The sequence below is a fragment of the Mobula birostris genome, chromosome 20 (genome assembly GCF_030028105.1).
Source record: "Mobula birostris isolate sMobBir1 chromosome 20, sMobBir1.hap1, whole genome shotgun sequence".
Taxonomy (NCBI): Eukaryota; Metazoa; Chordata; class Chondrichthyes; order Myliobatiformes; family Myliobatidae; genus Mobula; species Mobula birostris.
In genome coordinates this window covers 30,314,731-30,338,997 of record NC_092389.1, presented here as the reverse complement: position 1 = coordinate 30,338,997, position 24,267 = coordinate 30,314,731, and the positions used below count along the sequence as shown (strand labels likewise).

Genomic DNA, 24,267 nt, shown 5'->3' with positions numbered 1-24,267 from the left:
CCTGACATGATTTCACTTTGACCAGTGGGGGTCAGTTTTATTTACCGAAACATGATAGAGACAGTCATACATTAGATGCATGAGGGAAAAGACTCATGGGCTAACATGCTAATAATGAATAGAAGATAGGAAAATATGGGCTAACATGCAAATAATGAGGAGAAGATAGGGAAATATCGCACTTATGATAGGAAGCAACTTGCACTGATTATTTTGGAGAATGATCAAAACTCGTAAAGACCAAATCCTACCCCCCCACCAACACTTCCCTTGCACAAAAACTAGCAGATTTTCCACCCAGAAAACGGCAGCTAGAACATCAAACTCCTACTCCAACCTCCTGCCATGCAAAAAAAGTGTCAATGACATCAAACCCCCAAACCCTACTTCGCACAAAATCGTTTTCAGATGTGGAAGGAATTTGGTTCATTGTGTTGAAGAATTCTAGGAAATTTCAATCCTACCAAGACTCATCCAGCCTGGTATATCCATGTCTACCTTCAGCTCTCTGGACCTGGATCTGATGTGAGCCCTTCTGAAGGGAACCACAGGCCTGCAGGAACACTCCCACTCTTTGGTCTGACTGTCACCACCCACTTACCCCACTGCTTCTCTCTGTATCTGTTGATTAAAAAGCTTAGCTTTCTGCCATCGTCCATTTCTGCCTCTGCAACAGCCCATCTTTCCCTGAAAGCCAGCATATCATAAGATGTAATCTTTACACCAGCAGGTCCTTCAAGAACCAAATCCAATCTTCATTAAAACTCTTTGGGTACTGTGCTGTTTCCTAAAGCCATCCTCAGCCACCAATATCTTCCTAAACAAGTATAGCCCCAACAGTCCTCCATTAGCAACTGCTGCTCACCATATCATCCAGTCTGCTTGGTGAACACATGATACTCCAACCTTAGCATATTTCATCCAAAACATCACTGCAGTTCATCACTAGAGGTTTATCTTCAGCACCTGCCAGTGCCTGATTCCTACTTCAGCATCCTGACTTACTGCTGGTTCTTCATCATCTGGAACCATTATGGGAGTAGTTTCATCAAAAGAACCACATTAGTTCAAAGAAAAGATTTCATCACCACCAGAATGCGGTGTGGATAGAAACACTTTCATTTAGAAGGACAACAAATATTCAAAAGTAGCATTAGAAGAGAGGCTGTTCGGATCAAGAAGACAGCGGTAAGAGGCTAAGGATTTCCAGCGAGAAGACATTTTATTTCTCAGAGTAGGAGAGAGGCCAGACTGCGCAGGCGCAGTTTAAAAAGAAAACCGCCATATCCAGCAGGCAGTGTCGGAGCGGGCTGCGGACTGAGAGGGTGCAGAGTGAAAGGGCTTTGGCTCAACGGGCTTTGGCGGAGACGGGAAGAGGCTTCCTGCGACCATTGAGTCTCATAGTAACGGAGTAAGTTACAGTTTTTTGGTATTTAGTACAAACTGTAGCATTAGAGGTATGCATCTAGGATTAGTGTTGTGCTTGGAGTGCCAGATGTGGGGACCCTGGGAGACTCCCAGCCTCCCCAAGGATTACATCTGCACCAGGTGCACTGAGATGAGGCTTCTGAAGGACCGTGTTAAGATGCTGGAGATGGAAATAGATGACCTTCGGCTAATTAGGGAAAGTGAGGAGGTGATAGATACTACCTATAGAGAGGTAGTAGATAGCACCCCTGTGACAGTCCCCCTCAGAAATCGATATATCGTTTTGGATACTGTTGAAGAGGCAGACCTGACAGAGGAGGACCACAGTGAACGAGACTCTGGCATTCTGCCCAGTGCCGAAATCAAGAGAGCAAGAAGAAATGCAGTAGTTATAGGGGATTCCATCGTAAGGGGGATGGACAAGAGATTCTGCGAGCCGGACAAGGATACCCAGATGGTGTGTTGCCTCCCTGGTGCCAAGGTACGGGATGTCTCAGATCGAGTCCAAAGTATTCTGAGGAGAGAGGGCGAGCAGCCGGAGGTCTTGGTACATGTTGGTACCAATGATATAGACAGAAAAAGAGAGGAGGTCCTGAAGAAAGATTACTGGGAGCTAGAAAGAAAATTGAAAAGCCGGACCTCCAGAGTAATAACATCATGATTGCTGCCTGAGCTGCACGCTAATGATGGTAAGAGTAGCAAAATTAAGCGGATGAATGTGTGGCGAAGTAACTGGTGCAGGGGGCAGGGTTTCAAATTCTTGAATCATTGGGATCTATTTTGGGGAAGGTATGACTTGTACAAAAAAGATGGATTACACCTGAACTCAAAAGGTACTAATATCCTAGTGGGATTGTTTAATATAGCTGTTAGGGAGGGTTTAAACTAAGTTGGCAAGGGGAAGGAAACCAAGGTGTTAGGATCGAGGAAGAGGAAAATAGAAATAAGTCAACAATACTGTGCAGCAAAGATGGTAAGAAGGACAGGCCGGTGAATATACAGGATAATTTGCTGCAAAATAGATATATAGCACAAGTGGCAACAGGTACCGATCTAAATGTACTGTACTTAAATGCACGCAGCATTAGAAATAAAGTGGATGACCTTGCTGCACAGCTGCAGGTTAAAAGGTATGACATTGTGGCCATCACCGAGTCATGGCTAAATGATGGATGTGATTGGGAGCTGAATATCCCAGGATACACAGTGTACAGGAAGGATAGGAAGGTAGGTAAAGGGGGTGGCGTGGCCCTGATGGTAAGTAACGATATCAAATCAATAGAAAGAAGGGACATAGGATCAGAAGAGGTAGAATCCTTATGGGTAGAATTAAGAAATGGCAAGGGTAAAAAGACACTAATAGCAGTTATATACAGGCCTCCAAATAGCAGTCGGGATGTGGACTACAAGTTGCAGCTGGAAATAGAAAAAGCGTGTCAGAAGGACAATGTCAAGATAATTATGGGGGATTTTAATATGAAAGTGGATTGGGAAAGTCAGGAAGGTAATGGATCTCAGGAGAGGGAGTTTGTAGAATGCCTACAGGATGGCTTTTTGGAGCAGCTTGTCCAGAAGCCCACCAGGGGACCGGCTGTTTTGGATTGGGTGCTTTGTAACGAACCTGAGACGATTAGGGAGCTGAAGGTAAAGGAACCTCTTGGAAGTAGTGATCATAATATGATTGAGTTCAGTTTCAAATCTGAAAAGGAGAAGCTGGTATCAGGTGTATCGATATTTCAGTGGAACAGGGGAAATTACAGTGGTATGAGAGAGGAACTGGCCCAAGTCAATTGGAAAAGTAAACTAAATGGAGGGACGGCAGAGCAGAATTGGATGAAATTCCTACAAGAAATAAGGAAAATGCAGGAAAAATATATTCCAAGAAAAAAGAAAATCATGAATGGAAAAATGGCACAAATGTGGCTAACGAGAGAGGTTAAGGCAAAAATAAAAGCAAAAGAAACGGCGGACAAGGAAGCAAAAATTAGTGGGAAAAATGAGGACTGGAAGACCTTTAAAAACTTACAGAAAGAAACTAAGAGTCATTAGGAAAGAAAAGATGAATTATGAAAGGAAGTTGGCGATTAACATAAAAAAGGATACTAAGAGTTTTTTTAAATATATGAAGAGTAAAAGAGTGACAAGGGTAGATATGGGACCGATTGAAAATGATGCTGGAGTAATTATAATGGATAACAAAGAGATGGCTGAGGAACTGAATGAGTATTTTGCATCAGTCTTCACAGTGGAAGACATGAGCAATATACCTGATAGCCAGAGGTATCAGGGAATAGAATCAGGTACAGTCAAGATAACTAGAGAGAAAGTGCTTGGGAAGTTAAGTGGACTAAGAATAGATAAGTCTCCCGGCCCGGATGAGGTGCACCCAAGGGTTCTGAAGGAGGTGGCTTTGGAGATTGTGGAAGCATTGGAAATGATCTTCCAGGAATCAATAGACTCTGGCATGGTTCCGGAGGACTGGAAGGTCGCAAATGTAGTTCCGCTATTTAAGAAAGGAAGGAGGCAGCAAAAAGAAAATTACAGACCTATTAGTCTGACATCGATGGTTGGAAAGATATTGGAGTCAATCCTCAAGGACGAGGTTATGAAATACCTCGAGGTGCATGACAAGATAGGCCGAAGCCAGCATGGTTTCATGAAGGGAAGATCCTGCCTTACCAACTTATTGGAATTTTTTGAGGTAATCTCGAATAAGATTGACAAGGGAGAGGCTGTGGATGTTGTGTATTTGGATTTTCAAAAGGCCTTCGATAAGGTGCCGCATATGAGGCTGCTTAATAAGATGAGAGCCCATGGAATTATAGGAAAGATATTGAAATGGGTGGAGCATTGGCTGATAAGCAGAAAGCAAAGGGTGGGAACAAAGAGATCCTATTCTGATTGGTTGCCGGTTACTAGTGGAGTTCCGCAGGGGTTGGTGTTGGGGCCGCTTCTTTTTACGATGTATATCGATGATTTGGATTATGGATTAAATGGTTTTGTGGCCAAGTTTGCGGATGACACCAAGATAGGTGGAGGAGCAGGAAATGTTGAAGGAACGGAAAGGGTGTCGAGAGACTTAGTCAGTTTAGGAGAGTGGGCAAAGAAATGTCAGATGAGATACAACGTTGACAAATGTACGGTTGTACATTTCGGAAGAAGAAATAATCGGGCAGATTATTATTTAGATGGGGAGAAAATTCAAAAATCGGAAGTGCAAAGGGACTTGGGGATCCTCGTGCAGGATACCCTAAAGGTTAACCACCAAGTTGGATTGGCGGTAGGGAAAGCGAATGCTATGTTGGCATTCATTTCAAGAGGAATAGTGTATAAGAGTAAGGAGGTGTTGATGAGGCTCTATGGGCATTAGTGAGACCTCATTTGGAATATTGTGTGCAGCCTTGGGCCTCCAGTCTTAGAAAGGATATACTGATGTTCGAGAGAATTCAGAGAAGATTTACGAGGATGATTCCTGGAATGCAGAGGCTAACATATGAGGAGCGTCTGTCGGCTCTTGGATTGTATTTGTTAGAGTATAGAAGAATGAGAGGGGATCTCATAGAAACGTTTCGAATGTTGAAAGGGTTGGACAGAGTAGATGTGGAAAGGTTGTTTCCCTTGGTGGGTGAGTCCAGGACAAGAGGCCATAGTCTTAGAATTAGAGGGTACCCAGTTAAAACAGAGATGAGGAGAAATTTTTTTAGCCAGAGGGTCGTGGATTTGTGGAATTCGTTGCCACATATGGCTGTGGAGGCCCGATCATTGAGGGTGTTAAATGAGGAGATTGACAGGTATCTAGTTAGTCAGGGTATCAAGGGATATGGGGAAAAAGCCGGAAATTGGAACTAGGTGGATGAATAGTTTAGCTCATGGGGGAGCTGCGGAGCAGACTCGATGGGCTGAATGGCCTACTTCTGCTCCTTTGTCTTGTGATCTTGTGAAAAATATGCTGGCTTTTCTGTCTGTGACCCAGTGCAGAAAAACTTTTTTTTAATGTTATGGTTCTGGTTATGGGAAGTATAAGTGGTAAACAGTACAGTTAAAACTATTTTCTGATCTACCTGCTTCATAATTAAATGCATGTGCTGGGCCCGGGGCAGGTCACCCAAAAGGTTAACTCCCAGAAATTTGAATATGCTTACTCTTTCCAACTCTGAATGTGTAGTTCTCAGTAAGTGTCATTTACTGAGAACTTTGAAACAATGAGAACTGGCACATGGTCACCTGACAACTGAAAACTGAGGCAAACTTCCCTAATTCAGATACTTAACTGTTTCTGGTTAACTGAGAGTTCAGTAACTGTACTCCCAATTGATTTCACAAGAACCGTTAGAATCATGCCTCACCTTTTTGATGACATTTGCTTTCTGCAGTAATTCTGTCATCGCTTGATAGGAGTAAAAAGGGTTGAGTATCCGCAACTTAGAAATATCCAACTTCTTTATTATAGGTGGACTCCTCCAGAATCCACTCCTTGTCCGGTGGGAAAAATCAATACAAGTCAAAAGGAGTATATAATCCACATGGCTGCATACCTTCCTTCACCACTTGGTTCTTGAACCAACCTGCACAACCTTAATCACTACCTCAGTTTCAGTGACACTATGACCATTTTCTTATGAATGTCATGTCCCTAATGTAATGTGTCCGTGCAAGTAAATTTTTCATTGCATTTGTGTATACGTGTATTTGAGCATGTGACAATAAACTCAACTTTGACCATCTGTCATTCGTGTCTATCACACACCACACATTCCCTTTCTTCGTTCCACCTTCCCTCTACACTGCAACTGTATTTTTAACTTTTACCCATCCACATAAAAGATGATTGATCTGAAATGTCAACTCCATTGCTTCCCAATTTGTTGAAAGTGTCCAGCATTTTCTGCTTTTGTTGATGGCAGAGGTCAAGGATAGAAATGGGCATGTTGATATTAAAGAATCAGATAAAGACCATGGGGAAAACTCAGAAAGTCAGTTTGGATGCAAGGGCCAGAAGGCATTGGTCAGAACTGTATATGGAATCCCAATCAGTATTGTTGATGTAGAGAATACTACAACTCAGGACACATGTCACAAGGACAACTCCATAATCACTGGGTCTTTAAATTTACATATAACCAAGGTAAGCCAATTGTAAGTCTAGTTGTGAGGGGAACTTTAGAGAACAGTGATCATAATATGATGAAATTTTTGGAATGGTAGGAAGTCATTTAGTTCAATGTGAAAGCAGAGCCTTAAACTGAACAGAGAAAACTATAAAGATATGAGGCATGTTGACTATATGGCCACAATAATATCTCAGTCAACAAGCAAGGCAGGGCTAATAATTAAAGAGTCAATAGATAGTTTATAATATATAAATTTTCCTGTAAGGTAAAACCCCGACAGAAGCATTGCCTAAAATTTTGGCTAAGAGAATATATAGTGACTATATGAGATCAAAGAAAAAGCTGCCAGGAGAAGGAATATCTACTAGTTCTCTTATGAATCATTCCTTCACCATCAATTGGTCAAAATCCTGGAACTCCCTCACTAAAGACCTTATGAAACACTTTAATTTAGAAGGACAACAAATATTCAAAAGTAGCATTAAAGGAGAGGCAAAAATATGCTGGCTTTGCTGTCTGTGACCCAGTGCAGAAAAACTTTTTCTTATGTTATGGTTCTGGTTATGGGAAGTATAAGTGGTAAATAGTACAGTTCTCATGCATGATACCTACGCCTCTTTTATTATATACAAGTTCCTCCAGCCAGAGGAGATCAGCTGTTTTGAAGGGTACCAACACAAAGAGCATGTCAGGTTCATTTTCACCAGAGAGGTCTTCAATTGCCGATTCGGGGTAAAAGAATCTCAGAGTAGTCTTGTTGCCAACATCCTGTTCATAGCCTCTCACTGGAGCATTGTTTAATCTAAGAAGTAGAGGAAAATTGGTAGAGGTTAAAAATCATAGTGTCCAGTAAGGCACCTGATTTTGAATAAACACTATCCACTAACACTCTAATTTACAGGACAGATGAAGTAGTTTTGGACATGTTTTCCAATGAGGAACACCACCACTGGGTGAATTAAACAGAAGTTCATTGAAGACGGTTTTTGCTTCATTTCATTGTTTTTTTTTTACCTTTACCTCCCAAGTGAACTATTACATGAGAATAACACCCTTAAGGTGCCTCTGGTACATCCATTTCAATGTGTTCATTTAACATTCCCTGACCATTTTTCTACCAAAATTAATATATTCACCTTGCAACGATGCATAACAATCACAGCTTTTTAATACAATTACTTGAAACTTAAAGAATGGATAATAATAATCAACTCAATATTCTAGTTGTGTTGAAATCCACCTATCCAGCTATAGCATATTCTCCCACATCGCACAAATGCGTGGGGTTGTAGTTTAATTGGCCACTGTAAATTAACTCTCATGTGTATATGAGAAATGGAAGCTGTTGATGGGAATGTGGGGAGAAAAAAGTGGGATTAGCGTTAGATCAGTGCAAATGGTGGTCAGTACAGACCTAGAGGGCTGAAGGTCCTATTTCTGTACTCTATGACAATGATATCTTTGTGCTGTGCTTCTACATACACCGTACTAAAGTTGTCACTGCCAATGGTCCGACATAAGTGAGAAAAGGCAATGAGAGAACAACAATACAGTCGGCCATTTTCTGCTGGGAGCCAGCACTGGAGTGACAGCTTGCTAAGGCTCCCCAGTCTTTAAACTCTGGGTTCTGCTGATGGAAGCTCCACTTGTTCGTTCACTGGAATGTGGATTATAGGATTACATGAAAGAATGGAGAGTATATACAAAGCATTTGTTTTTTTCGTTTTGTTGATTTAACTGATTCAAAAATAAGTGCTGCAATTGATTTTATTTACTTTTTGAAATGTAATATCTAAAGTTGTTTCAGAATGATTTCAGAATGGATTTCATTGCTTCAGGTGTGATAGAATCGGAGGGACAAGAGGGGGAGGTGTTGCATTGCTTGTCAGAGAAAATATTACAGCGGTGCTCTGGCAGGATAGATTAGAGGGCTCGTCTAGGTGGGCTATTTGGGTGGAATTGAGGAATGAGAAAGGTATAGTAACACCCATAGGGGTGTATTATAGACCACCTAATGGGCAGCAAGAAGTAGAGGACAAATTTGTAAGGAGATAGCAGATATTTGTAGTAAGCACAAGGTTGTGATTGTGGGAGATTTTAATTTTCCACACATAGACTGGGAAGCCCACACTGTAAAAAGGTTGGATGGTTTGGAGTTTGTAAAATGCGTGCAGGATAGTTTTTTGCAGCAATACATAGAGGTACCAACTAGAGAAGGGGCAGTGTTGGATCTCCTGTTAGGGAATGAGATGGGTCAGGTGACGGAGGTATGTGTTGGGGAGCACTTTGGGTCCAGTGATCACAATGCCATTAGTTTCAGTATAATTATGGAGAAGGATAGGTCTGGACCTAGGGTTGAGATTTTTGATTGGAGAAAGGCTAACTTTAAGGAGATGCGAAAGGATTTAGAAGGAGTAGATTGGGACAAATTGTTTTATGGGAAGGATGTAATACAGAAATGGAGGTCATTTAAAGGTGAAATTTTGAGGGTACAGAATCTTTATGTTCCTGTTAGGTTGAAAGGAAAGGTTAAAAGTTTGAGAGAGCCATGGTTTTCAAGGGATATTGGAAACTTGGTTCGGAAAAAGAGAGAGATCTACAATAAATATAGGCAGCATGGAGTAAATGAGGTGCTTGAGGAATATAAAGAATGTAAAAAGAATCTTAAGAAAGATATTAGAAAAGCTAAAAGAAGATACGAGGTTGCTTTGGCAAGTAAGGTGAAAATAAATCCAAAGGGTTTCTACAGTTACATTAATAGCAAAAGGATAGTGAGGGATAAAATTAGTCCCTTAGAGAATCAGAGTGGACAGCTATGTGTGGAACCAAAAGAGATGGGGGAGATTTTGAACAATTTCCTTTCTTCTGAATTCACTAAGGAGAAGGATATTGAATTGTGTAAGGTAAGGGAAACAGGTAGGGAAGTTATGGAAACTATGACGATTAAAGAAGAGGAAGTACTGGCGCTTTTAAGGAATATAAAAGTGGATAAGTCTCTGGGTCCAGACAGGATATTCCCTTGGACCTTGAGGGAAGTTAGTGTGGAAATAGCAGGGGTTCTGACAGAAATATTTCAAATGTCATTAGAAACGAGGATGGTGCTGGAGGATTGGCGTATTGCTCATGTTGTTCCATTGTTTTAAAAGGGTTCTAAGAGTAAACTTAGCAATTATCGGCCTGTGAGTTTGACATCAGTGGTGGTTAAGTTGATGGAAAGTATTCTTAGAAATGGTATATATAATTATCTGGATAGACAGGGTCTGATTAGGAATCTTATTGAATTTTGTTGAAAGTTGACGAGGGTAAAGCGGTGAATGTTGTCTATATGGACTTCAGTAAGGCCTTTGACAAGGTTCCACATGGAAGGTTAGTTAGGAAGGTTCAGTCGTTAGGTATTAATATTGAAGTAGTAAAATGGATTCAGCAGTGGCTGGATGGGAGACACCAGAGAGTAGTGGTGGATAACTGTTTGTCAGATTGGAGGCCGGTGACTAGTGGTGTGCCTCAGGGATCTGTACTGGGCCCAATGTTGTTTGTCATATACATTAATGATCTGGATGATGGGGTGGTAAATTGGATTAATAAGTATGCAGATGATACTAAGATAGGTGGTGTTGTGGATAATGGACAATGTTTTCAAAGCTTGCAGAGAGATTTAGGCCAGTTAGAAGAGTGGGCTGAAAGATGGCAGATGGAGTTTAATGCTGATAAATGTGAGGTGCTACATTTTGGTAGGACTAATCAAAATAGGACATACATGGTAAATGGTAGGGCACTGAAGAATGCAGTAGGACAGAGGGATCTAGGAATAATGGTGCATAGTTCCCTGAAGGTGGAATCTCATGTGGATAGGGTGGTGAAGAAAGCTTTTGGTATGCTGGCCTTTATAAATCAGAACATTGAGTATAGGAGTTGGGATGTAATGTTAAAATTGTACAAGGCATTGGTAAGGCCAAATTTGAAGTATTGTGTACAGTTCTGGTCACCAAATTATAGGAAAGATGTCATCAAAATAGAGAGAATACAGAGAAGATTTACTAGAATGTTACCTGGATTTCAGCACCTAAGTTACAGAGAAAGGTTGAACAAGTTGGGTCTTTATTCTTTGGAGCGTAGAAAGTTGAGGGGGGACTTAGTGGAGGTATTTGAAATTATGAGGGGGATTGATAGAGTTGACATGGATAGGCTTTTTCCATTGAGAGTAGAGGAGATTCAAACAAGAGGATGTGAGTTGAGAGTTAGGGGGCAAAAGTTTAGGGGTAACATGAGGGGGAACTTCTTTACTCAGAGGGTGGTAGCTGTGTGGAACAAGCTTCCAGCGGAAGTGGTAGAGGCAGGCTCAATATTGTCATTTAAAGTAAAATTGGATAGCTTTATCGACAGGAAAAGGAATAGAGGGTTATGGGCTGTGTGCAGGTCGGTGGGACGAGGTGAGAGTAGGCGTTCGGCATGGACTGGAAGGGACAAGATGGCCTGTTTCCGTGCTGTAATTGTTATATGGTTATATGAATAATTGAAGTATTTCTGAATGTTGGAGATATTAAGAAAATCAAAAACCCATGACAACTTTGATTAATCTAATGACAGGACATGACCAACTATTAATCTGGTGGAAGAACGCAGCTGGTAAACAGCATCCGTAGCAGAAAAGGAATTGTTGAAAGTGTTGGACTGTTTGTTAAGGTCTTCAGAGGAACCTAAAGTGCAGGTTTGTTAATCCACTCTCAACATCACTCAAGTCACAGTTGCACTCAGTGTCTCCTGTGACGCCAAGCAAAGCTATCGGACGATTGATGCTAATGAGAGAGATGAGAAAGACAATGGAGAAACATTCAAAATGCTAATAAGAGAGAAGAGAGGAATTAAAGGAAAAAGAAACACAATTCAGAATATTGACAGACCGATTGCTTTGAACCTGAACTGTTTGAAGCTTGATGGACAGGTGATACCCCAGCAGGGGGATAAAAAGAGCAGGTTTGCTAAGGCACACGACACACCACAAGACCCTGGAAAGAGCAGTGTACCCCCACAAGTGGTGGGAGTTTGGAGGTCCGGTTCGCGGGAACCGACCAGAGGCTCACAGAGTGTAAAGGTACGATCGGTGGGAACCTGGGGTGTGTGTCCGCCCTTGCCTGGGTGCCGGGTTCACCATGGAAGAACAATCGTATCCGGAACGGAGGGGTCACAGTCGGTGACCACAGCGGGGATTAGAAGACATAAAAGGGTCTGCCCGAAACCAACTGTGAAGACATCAAAGGTCTGCCTGAACCAAATTGCGTCTCTCTCTCTCTCTCTCTCTTTCTCTCTCTCTCTCCCCCCAATGGTACAACAACAGCGATTACTGCGAACTGCACTAAACTAAACTGAACTCTGCTTCACTTAAGACTGATCATTTTACCCCTAGACTGTGATAGAGCTTGGTTGATTCCTATTACCTTATTTCTGTGTATATGTGTGTATTATCATTGCTAACCTGTTACACTGATATCCTTACGATTAGAGTACTGTATTACTTATGTCTTTAATAAAACTTTATTAGTTCCTAGTAATCCAGACTCCAATGAGCGTTCCATTTCTGCTGTTTTGGCAACCCAGTTACGGGGTACGTAACACTCTCGAATGGACTACATGTTTACGGAAACAGAGGATTCTGGAAGAGAGAGATCCATTTCTGTAAAAACTAAACTAATTTCAAAGTACTGTAAAAAAAAATCAGTGGCTGCGGATAAGGGCAAACTCATGTTACTGCATTCAGAGGATAGGTTGTTAGCACTGACTAAAACTGACACTCAGATGAAGCAAAGACACAAGAAACTGCAGATGCTGGAATTTGGAGCTAAAACCTGCTTGAGGACTCAGTGGGCCAAGCAACCTTGTAGAGGAAGAGGGACGGTTAATGTTTCAGAATGAGATCCTGCATCAGAAAGAACATAGAAGTTAGTTTGCAAGCGAGGTAAGGGTGTGATGGTGCCTGTTAGGTGATAAGTGGAACAAGATGACATAGAGGAGATAAGATGTTTTACATTTTTACACTTTATACAGCATTGCTATAATTTTTCTTTGTTTTACTTCAATGCACTGTGTAATGATTTGATCTGTATACAAGACATGCATTTTACTGCATCTTGGTACATGTGGCAAGTACCAATGCCAATAAAGATGTGCACCTGATGTATATTAAGAGCAAAAGCAATGGACAAAATCAGTCCTCTGGGAGATCAGCATGGTCATCTTAGCACAGGACCAAAATAAATATATTTTTTGCATCTGTATTTACTTAGGAGAATGACGCAAAGTATATAGACTGAGGCAAAAGAGCAGTGGGTCATGGACCATATACAGATTATAAAGGAAGAGGTGCTTGCTGTTTTCAGAAAAATAAGGGTGGATAAATCCCCAGAGCCTGACAAGGTGTTCCCTCGAATAAGTAGAGCGAAGTTGTTTTGTACTTTTACACTTTATTCTGCATTGTTATTGTTTTACTTTATTCTACCTCAATGCATCATGTGATGTTCTGATCTGTATGAACAATGATCTGTATGCAAGAGGCAGTTAGATGATTTATAAGAGGGGGAGAGGTGTGTGGAAAAGTTGATTAAAGGGAGAGAGACACTGGGTGGACTGGTGGCTATGGGAAAGGAACACGAGGAAGTTGTGTTTCTTGAAATTGGAAAATTTAATGTTCACGCATTGAACACTAAAATAGGTCGAGAGCAGAGTTTACCACCATAATTTTCTAAATGCAGAACGCGAACCCATGGCCAGCTTCATCACCCCTCATTGATTAAAACATCAAGTGAGATTGAAATCGACAAGCACAAGGGTGGAAGTCGAGCAGTGTTCAGCAGCACCTGCCTACATTTCACCCGTCTCCCTCTCCCTGCCATTGGAGGAAGGTGCAGAACTCTTGGGTTCGATCGCCTTGGTGGCGCGGCTCGTGGCTGTGTGAGCCCTTGTCAGGGGAATCTGCAGTTTGATGCTTAATGTCCTCAGCACTGAACACAATCCATGGACTCACTTTTGGAGGACTCATCGCTTGGTTCATGTTCCATGTGTTTCTGGTTAATCTTTCTTGCTATTTGCGCAATTTGATTGAGGTGCTTTGGTGCTTAACTGGTTCTGTGGCTAAGGCCTGCAATCATTGACACAGTGCAAAATTGAACTGACTCAATGGTTGTCACTCCTTGACCATTATCGGGGACTCTGAGGTTTGATGTTTAACATTCTCCATGTTATTTGCTCAGTTTTTGCCATTTGCGCGATTTGTTCCTTTTTTCGCACCTTGTGTGTTTAATGCTTTCTTTTAAGGGGTTCCATGTGTTTTTTTTTGTTTGGTGGCTGCCTGCAGGAAGACAAGTCTCAGGCTTGTATACTGTATACACACTTTGATAATAAATGTACTTTGAACTTTGAATTTTGAATTGTAGACTACCCAAGCAGAATATGAGGTGCTGTTCTTCTAGCTTGCATTTGGCCTTACCCTGGCAGTGGAGTAGGCTAAAGCAGACAGGTCAGTGTGAGAATAGGAAGGAGAGTTGAAATAATGCACAACCAAAGGTTCAAGGCTGGCCATTAGACATTGCATAGGTGCTGTGTAAAACAGTAACCCGGTGTACACTTGGTCTTGCCAATGAAGAGTACGTCACATCACAGGCAAAGTGAAATGAATAAGATGACTGCACATCACTCACCGAATAACAATGTCGTATTTGTTGATAACTTCTCCAAGTAAGCTGTTCCTTAAGGTGTTTCCATTTCCGACAACAACACACCGTTTACAGACCAAACTAGCAAGAGACCAAGAGCTTAAGAAGAACTGGATTCTGATCACAGTGACTGAACATTGTAAGTTAGAGATGGTGTCAAAATTGGAATTCTTATTTGGTTTGACTTCAGGGTTTCCATGAATTAGTCACATGCATATCCTTGATTGACATGACAGCCTAAGTCTTTCACTTTTAATTCCACATATTGTCCAGATTGTTATTTCAAATCTTTCCCTACTCACAGTCTTGCCACCCACCACAACTCTCCCTTTCAGTCCAGCTCTCTCAGCTTTCCAAATCACAATCCTTTAATATTTTCTGATGTTCCGAATCTCTTGGCATTTTCCTACTTGCTACACTTTATAATGAATTTCATAGAGAGCCTTGGAAATTTACGTTGAGTAACCCTTCACTGCATCTTTCCTCCTCCATTTCATTGCCTGTACCCACTTACTCTGTCCAAAACCCGCCCATTCCATCTATTCTATCCCACTTTCTAGTCATCTCAGCCTACCATACCCTCACCTTTCCGCATTCCCATATGCTCCATCCCACTCTCTCCTGCTACCAACTGCGCCAACTCAATCTCTGCTCAATCCCACCTGTTCCATCCATATCCCCATCTTCTTCCTATATATAACTGAACCCTCCTCCCCTTTCAAGCTCCCATTCTACTGTTATGTGCCCACTGTCACTGAAAATGTGAATGCTGGGGTTTGGTGGTTAGACATCTCTAGACATGGAGATAGTCACCACCTGGTGATTTTCCTTTAATGTCCCGATGTTATTGAGTTCTTGTTGTATGCAGGGAAGAATCAGTTGCCTTGGTCTCTGATGATTGATCTCCATCAGGCACATTATCTTCCTTTGTACAAGATATAACTTCAACCATTGGAATGCTTTCCCCTTTATGCCCATTGACCAGATTGACAGGATTTCACTCAAATGTCACATTCATTTCAAGGGAAGGATATTTTCTGGCAAAAACCCATTACCTTGGTCACTTCAGTTACTTAGGTAGAATAGTGAGGACAAAGCACATATGTGTATATCATGTGTATATCAGTTCTCTCTAACTAGCATATCTCTCAGGACTTGCTCAGCTCGGTCAATGGTGTGATTACCATTCCTGATGAAGTCCCTGACATTGGGAATATCCTGTGGCTGTGCAATTTATGTTTTTATGCTTTTTCCCCCTCTGCTATCAGATTTCAGAATTGAGAATAAACCCATGAAAACTACCTCACTATTTTGGTCTACTCTGTGAAAAAGACTATCTATCTTGTGTACCTCATTATATCCCAGAATAACTAAAGGAAATGACCCCTAGAAATAGTGAAGGCAATTGTCATCATCTTCCAAAGACCTAGACATTGGAGTATTTCCTACAGATTGGAGGGCACCAACTATAACTCACAATTTTTTTTAAAAAGAAAGGCAATAACATGGAATTCCAGACCATTAGGCCTAACATCAGTAGAAGGGAAAGTATTAGCATCTATTATAAAAGATGCATAACATAACACTTTGAAAACATCCATGGGATAAAACAAAGTCAGCACTGGACTCTAACAATGCAAACATTCTCAATATGGAAGCAGTATTCAGCCTGCATCAGTAGTAGGACTACATCATTGGTAGGTCTGATTGCAAACTCCTGAAACAAGCTCAGTTACTGCAAGAAACTTCCAGGAGGACTGAAGGAAAGCCAAGAATATCCTTAAAGCTTTCTTGGGGACTCATCTTTATTGACCCATGAGAATCCCTGGCCCAAAACCCTCAAACTGGTGGAGAGTTGTTTGAGAAAGCACCAGTTTTGAGCCTCTCAAGTGACAGCACACAGAGAGTGAATGTAAATGGTGGAAGGAGTGCAAACAAACCAAGCACCCCTCACCCCTCCACCCAACTGCCCGACCAAGCACGTCCTGTCACACTTGTGACAGAGTCTGTGGATCTCACATTGGTTTCATCAGCCACTCCAGGCCTACAGAACCCATAGAACCGCAGTGGAAGCAAGCCATCCTCGATGCAAAGAACTGGCCAAAGTAATGCCAGCCCAAACAGGGGAAAATGCCCAAAACTACTAAACCCCCCTCCCCCTCAAGGTGAAGCATTTACCCATCGATCCTTTCCGGCATGTTGGACTTTGTTTGGGCGAGTATCTGTCTGACAAGTTCTTCTGGAAAGATTAGAAAAATATTAGGATACAATGATTGCTTTAGAATGTCTACAAACTATTCCACTTACTGCTACTGCACAACTGGTGGTTTTCACATTAATACTTAAAGAATAATTACACTGGACAACAAATTTTTCAGAAGTGTTGCTTCCTCAGAATTTTTTTTTGCTTATGGTAGACTGCTTGAAGATGAACACAAATATAATTTCAGACTACTTGTATCACGTAGGAATTCGGAGAAACAACAAATTAACTTTTATTGAATATAATGTGTTTAATTGCATAATGGTGCTGATGCTTTGCAATAGTTCAACTAAGTTAAAAATATTTTGTTAATGATTTTCATTTGTACTCAGTGTCTGAGGCTTCTCGCTTAAATGTCCAACAATAATTCGCTAGCATTGATGGATTCCAGTTGCCCTGGTATTTTTTCTCCATGACCGCAGTGTCCTGGTGAAACCTTTCACCATGCTTGTCACTAACAGCACCAAGATTTGCAGGGAAGAAGTCTAAATGGGAATGCTGAAAATGAATCTTTAGTGACAAGTTGTATTTCATGGTTTTATATGCTTGAAGTATGCTTTCAACCAGCTGCATGTAGTTTGGTGCTCTCTAGATGCCAAGAAAAATTTCAACAACTTCCTTGAATGCCTTCCATGTGATTTTCTCTGGTCCCACTAGAAATTCTTCAAATTGCCTGTCATTGATGACCTGTTTGATTTGTGGACCAACAAAACTGTTTTCCTTAATCTTGGCATCTATTATTCTGGGAAGCGTCTCTTTCAAATATCAAAATCCTTCATATAAATTTTTGTGCCTGGTGATAGCAAATTCCATCCTTACAGTCCTGAACCCAATAATTTTTACTAAAATCTGCCCTGCCATGCAGCAGCTGCGCCACCTAAGCATGCCCAAGCATGCCTGGACAGGATAGAAAACTTTCCAGCTTACATTGTAGGCAACATTTTAATTGACTTGAATTATGAATTGAAATAATAAACATGTTTATTTTTTAAAATGGTGCGTGATAGGGAAATTTCATAGTGATTTTCATGATCAGTAGCCCAAAATTCATAAGATACACCTAAAGGTATTCAGGAAGCAAAATCTTTGTTGTCCGGTGTTATTTATGTGAGGAAGTGACTTGAATGGAAATTTTCAGATCACATTTCAAGGCCTCAATTAACTATTTTAGAGACCAAAGGTCTTTTGTTTATTTTCTGACATACAATAAAGCCATGTAATCTACCAAACTCATAAATAATAGTTGAACCTTGACTTTGAAAATGGACAATCTGCAGTGTGTAATGGAAATCAAAATCTGCAAATATGAAGTAAAAACAGAAAATGTGGAAATACTCAGAAGGCCAGGCAACATCTATGATAAGTATCTCTCTCCTTTCACTCCACCAGCCTCCACAGTCAATGGATCATTCTTCACAATTTCCACCATCTCCAACAAAATTCTTCTACTAGACGCTTAGCATTTGTCCCTTTCAGCAATTTGCAGAAATTGCTTCCTTTGCGATTCACAGTCTACTCTTCCACTCCCAGCAACCACTTCCCATACTGTGGCAATTCCCAACCAAAGGAGATGCAACACGTCCTTACAGCTTTCCACATCCCACCATCCAGGGACCCAAACTGCCTCTCCAGGTGCAGCCTCTTCTTTCAATCTGGTATACTGCATTTGGTGCTTCAATGTGATCAGCTCTAAAATAAAGAAACCAAACACGTACTGACTGATGGCCTTACAGCACACCTACCCTCAGACTGGTGTCAGCATACTCCTTCACCTTAAGCCTAACGGCCCCTCTGTAGTACTAAGCTGCTGTCATGATGTTATGCAGACAGAAGAGGACACCACGGTGATCACAATTGGACACGTGTTCACGTCCAAAGGTTATATGGATTGAAATGCACCAGGTGATGATGGGTTCTCCAACAGAAACTGTGACCTGGGGATTTACTGCCAAATACACAAATTGTGAAGTTATTAATTAAGTTTCAGGCCCATGGACTTGAGTTGCTCAGGATTGCTTACAAGCAGGTGGAGTGAAACTTATTCTGAAAACAACTGATGGATTTGCTAATCAGCACATAAAAACATCAGCAGGATTCCTCAGAAGTTTTTGACTCCATTGCTTTGTACCAATGGTGTACAATGATGAGAAGCAGGGTAGTCATTATGCTGGGACAGAAATTGTAGATGACAAAAGCTGTAGTGACAACAACAATGAATCACCAGGTTCACTCAAGGCAGTTCCTGAGTTCTCCTGGCTTCATTTGTTTACTCTGATGTCCAGATATCATAGGAGGAGTGTCTTCAAAGCTATAAATTGGCACTGGTCTCCCTGTATATTCACAAAATAATTTGCAGCCAGCTGAATCATTAACCTCAAGTTGCTAATCTTTTCCCATACAATGGCTATCCTATAAGACTAATATACCTTTGTGTCAGCTGACTGGAGGATGACATTGTGTATATCTCACTTGTCAAGCAACTTATACAAAGGCTCCAGTCAAACAATAGAATTGCTTGAAAATTGAAGTGCAAACAGGAAAGGAGGAAGCAGAATGGGCAAATCAACAAACAGAACTATATTCCAGGCAACACCTAGATCAGAGCAGAGTGTACACTAGCAAAGAGTGAAAACTACCCTTGGATGGTATGAAGGAACATACACAAAATGCTGGAGAAACTCAGTAGGCCAGTCAGCATCTATGGAAAAAAGTACAGGACTGCAGAAGGGTCTCGGCCCAAAATGTCAAATGTACTCTTTTCCATAGGTGCTGCCTGGCCTGTTGAGTTCCTCCAGCATTTTGTGTGTTGCTTGTATTTCCATCATCTGCAGATCTTCTCTTGTTTGGATGATATGAAATTCTTTTTCCTGATATCCTTAGAATTGTTGCTGCTCATTCTGTCAATTTCTCATCCTATTGTGTGCATTCCTGAATCAATTGTGTTCTGTTGTGCATTCACTGAATTTTAATGCATCACAGTTGATCAGTAGTTGAATGCCAGTGTTTATCTATGTTTAAGTAGATATGCACTTTCATATCCTGTGCTTTGTATCCAATCAACTTCATTGTGCTTGTCACGTTCATTTTGTCAACTGTGTTTGTATTGTTTACACTGAGGATTCCATTGTTTTAGTGGTGCAAATTTGCTTCTCTTCATAGTTTCAAAGTACATTTATTATCAAAGAATGTATAAATTATACAACCTTGAGATTTACTTGCTTAGAGGCAGCCGCAAAACAAGAAACCCAAAAGAACCGGATTAAAAGTAAAGGCCAGCACCTGATGTGCAGAGGAAGGTGGGGGGGGGGGGGGTGGAACACAAATCATGTAAGCAATAGAAGCAAGCAACAACATTCTGAACCAAATTGAGTCCTTAGATCTGAACCCTGGAGTAGCCCAGAGTAGGCCCAAAGCCTCAGTATCAGTTCATCATATTACCGGGGTACAGAGTACAGCAGCCGGGGATCACAGCAGCAAAGCATAAGACTTGGGCTACATATACTTAACGGCAGATGGAAGTGTATGGTCATGTACTTTGGTAGAAGAAATAAAAGCATAGCTTATTTTCTAAATGGAAAGAAAATTCAAAAATCTGAAGCACAAAGGGACTTTGGGAGTCCTTGTGCAGGATTCCCTAAAGGTTATTTGCAGGTTGAGTCAGTGGTGAGGAGGCAAATGCAAAGTTAGAATTCATTTTGAGAGGACTAGAATATGAAAGCAAGGATGTAATGTTGAGGCTTTATAAAACACTGGTAAGGCCTCATTGCATTATGAGCAGTTTTGGGCCCCTTATCTAAGAAAGGATATGCTGATATTAAAGAGGGTTCAAAGGAGGTTCATGAAAATGATTCCAGGATTGAAAGGCTTGTTATATGAAGCATGTTTGATGGCCCTGGACCTGTACTCACTGGAATTCAGAAGAATGAGGGGGGATACCATTGAAACCTATCAAATGTTGAAAGGCCTCATTAGAGTGGAAGTGGAGAGGATGTTTCCTATGGTGGGTGAGTCTCACAGACTCAGGATAGAGGGATGTTCATTTAGAACAGACATGAGTGGGAATTACTTGAGCCAAAGAGTGGTGAACCTGCGGAATTCGTTGCCACAGGTGGGTGTGCAGGTCAAGTCACTGGGTATACTTAAGGCAGAGCTTGATAGATTCTTGATTAGTCAGGGTGAGAATGCAGAAGATCAGGACTGAGAAGGAAAATGGATCAGCTATGATGAAATAGCAGAGCAGACTCGATGGGCCAAATGGCTTAATTCTGGATTAATACACACAAGATGCTGGAGGAACTCAGCAGGCCAGGCAGCAACTAGGAAGAGTACAGTCCATGTTTCGGGCCAAAATGTTGACTGTACTCTTTTCCTAGATGCTGCCTGGCCTGCTGAGTTCCTCCAGCATTTTGTGTGTGTTGTTCGGATTGCCAGCATCTGCAGATTTTCTCGTTTGTAATTTTGGATTAAATTCCGTTTGGACTTTTCTACTCAGCTACTTAAAGAAATATGGAGTGTATGAAAAAGTTAGTCTCAGTAACTACAACATGAAACTGCCAGACTGTTATAGAAAAAGAGCCCTTCCAGTTCATTAATGTCCTCAGGGAAGAAAACCTGCCTCCAGTCTGACCTACATGTGAAGACAGACTCATGTGATATCACTGGAGACATAAAAGGAATTTTGAAGATGCTGGAAATCTGGAGGATCTCATAGATGCTGCCTGACTCTGAGATGCTCCAGCATTTTGTATGTTGATATTACTGGGGTCCTGTTTAACAAGTGCCAGTGAGGTTCTGAATAATGTGCTCAGATACATTTAGGCAGCTATTTGACTTCTGGACTTTAGGCAGCTGTCACAATGAATCCCAACCCATCCAATTACGTACATTACTACAAATCTCATGAAGAACTCTCAGAATCTATCACTCCCTAGCCAAGAAATGTAAGGGAAAATGCAGCACATGTGTGGAACCAGCCTCCATCACCTCTGAGTTAATTCAAACCAGATTCTGAGACCTCCTGGTTCAGGAACATCAAACTGTTGTGAGGAACAGGTGAACCTAAACGCAGACTGACACAGAGGCAGAGTAATCTGAAGAGTGTTTATTAATGGTTGCAGGCAGGGGAGTGAGGATTAGGCAGAGGAGTGTGCGAGGCTTGACTGGGGATCAAACCCGGGTCTCTGTGGTGAGAGTGCGGCATTTAACCACTGAGCCAGCGGAGAGTGTAGGCGGGTGGCGGGGCGAGGCAGAGCAGGGATGCAGACAAGGGTGTGAGCGCGGCTGGAGGAGAACGGCAGGCAGGAGGATGAACGGGAAGGCGGGCGGCATGCAATGCTCCTGTCAACACGGAGAGACAGAGTTAACACAGGCAAACAACAGCGCAGAAACAAAACTTAGAATACACAGTTCTAAGCGACCTAGAATGTGAACTGCCACACTGGCTGAAGCAACGATCTGGAAAGCCTGGGTATTTATGCTGCAGGTTAGATGAGATTCAGGTGCGTCGCAATCAGGAAGCCCGGGAGAACAAAAGGAACGCCACACACACACACACACACACACACACACAGAGCAAAAGAAACATGGGGAAAAGGGAATTAGGAGAATATGAGGAATAAACAGGAGGGACATCCGGGACTGTGACACAAACCTTACAAACTAATGGTTCATGCTTACCATTCAGTTTTCAAAGAGAGAGCTCTATCAATCATATTTTCAAAGGAAAAACAAAAAAGGGAAGTCATTTGAAGGGTCCTCACCTTTTATCCCATATGGCAAATTATAAGACACTATGTTCGGCGTGTACCGCCAATCGCCTTCAAGTGTTAAAAACACATTGGGACTCCGAGAAAAACTGTTTAAAAAAAACAGTGGAGAAACATCAAAGTGCAGCAAATGCACCACTTTTAGAATCATCAGATCTTGCTGTAATCAATAAATGACTTACTTTAAGATGATCAGAGCAGTCTTCTGTGAGTACCAGGTTGAGCAAGGCATGTTGTTTTCTCTGTAATTATGTGGAGATAAAGTAATGATTATGGAGTGTTGGTTTATATTTGGTATAGCAGATTCACTGTCCTGCCCAAAGCCTTCTGTGGCAGAATCAATCAATCCCCAATCCCTAACTGTGCTGTGAGTACCACACAGCAACATACCAGAACATGCTTTCACAGCCCTCACTGCTCCAGCCAAGGCCTGTCATTATTTCACTGCCTTGAACCTCTTATCATACAGGGCATTATAATACAGGGAAAGAGGATTTTACTTCTTCAAAACAGCCAATACACAAATTGCTGGAGGAACTCAGCGGGCCAGGCAGCATCTATGGAAAAGAGTACAGTCGACGCTTCAAGCCGAGACCCTTCAGGAGGACTGAAGAATAAAAGCTGAGGAGTCAGAGTAAGAAGGTGAGGGGAGGGGAGGGAGAAACACAAGGTGATAGAGATGTGGTTGAGGGCAACATTGATGGTGGAGGAACGTCAACTGTTTACTTTTTTCCATAGATGCTGCCTGGCCTGCTGAGTTCCTCCAGCATTTTGTGTGTGTGTATTGCTTGGATTTCCAGCATCTTCATATTTTCTCTTGTTTGCGTTTGGAATACAACAGCCTAGACAACTGTGAAGCCTCTAACCCATGATGCTCTCCAGCATTTAAATGCAGCCTGACTGTTCATTTTAATTGAATAGATTATTTTCAATAAAGCAAAGACCAATGCCTAAATATTTTTAACTTGATTCAATTATAAAATGCCCTGAGGCCTCTTCACAGGAATCATATTTTTACCAAAGTTTTGTGCCAGCAATTGGTGTTAATCTTGCCAGCCTTATGATGCTGAGATGCCATTCTAATAAATGCAGGGTTGTTTACTTGCAAAACAACAAAAATGGTATGCAATGAATGGAGCAGATCAACATCACAAACTACAGAACAGATCAAAGATCCGCAGTACCTTTTCTTCCAGAATATCCTCCAAGTTCACTGGGAGAATAAGCAACCCAGTGTCAAGCTCTGTTCCCGAATTAACATTGCCAACACAGAGACCCTAGTTACTTACCATTGACTGGGTTGGGTAAGCTACATTATTCCAATGCTTGATACCAATCTCCTAAAAAAGTTAGTCTGTTCCAAGCTCTGTCATGGGTGGAGTTTACCAAATAGATGGAGATTACCGAATAGGTTTAAGAATATGCTCAAAACTTTCTTGAAGAAGTGCAACATTTCAAAATCTCTCAGCATTTAAAATACTCAACATTTCTGTATTTTCTACTAAAATGGAGAACTTTACATGGATTCTATTCTTTATTCAATCTTCTGTGTCCTTTCCCATTCACTTTGTCCATGTTCCTTTTAAGTCTCTTTGCATCCTTAGCACCATTCCTACTCCCACTAAGTTTTGTATCACCAGCAAACTTGTAAATGAACTATATTAACCTCCAACCAAATCACTAATAGTTGGGATCCCAAACACTGATCCCTACCATCTATCGCTACTGCTATCATGTTGAATAAGTTATCAAATAGTCATACTTACAGATCAGCAAAATCAAAAGAGCTCGCATTTTGGAATCCAAAACTAATAATAAAAAAATTAATATACGAGAGGCAAATCTTTAGAAATAGCTAACTTGTGATGTACTAAACAACAATGATGGCCCACAAGACTGACTATATACTCTTGGTTCAGTTTCTGCTCTATTCCTCCCTTACTCATTTCACCAAGTGTGGAAGAGCCAATGATATTACCTTCAGAGATCATCGA

The 24,267-nt window shown here is 41.4% G+C and overlaps 1 protein-coding gene across 1 annotated transcript in view; it reads right to left on the bottom strand.

Annotated features, from left to right (window-relative positions):
- LOC140184949 (CMP-N-acetylneuraminate-beta-galactosamide-alpha-2,3-sialyltransferase 4-like) overlaps positions 1-24,267 on the bottom strand; it is a 51,160-nt gene that overhangs the window by 5,188 nt on the left and 21,705 nt on the right. The window contains exons 3-6 of the mRNA XM_072238196.1: positions 21,681-21,845; positions 14,231-14,344; positions 7,155-7,341; positions 5,775-5,909 (exon numbers count right to left, since the gene is read on the bottom strand). Coding sequence (XP_072094297.1) covers positions 5,775-5,909; positions 7,155-7,341; positions 14,231-14,344; positions 21,681-21,845 — 601 coding nt within the window. The remainder of the gene's footprint in view (positions 1-5,774; positions 5,910-7,154; positions 7,342-14,230; positions 14,345-21,680; positions 21,846-24,267) is intronic.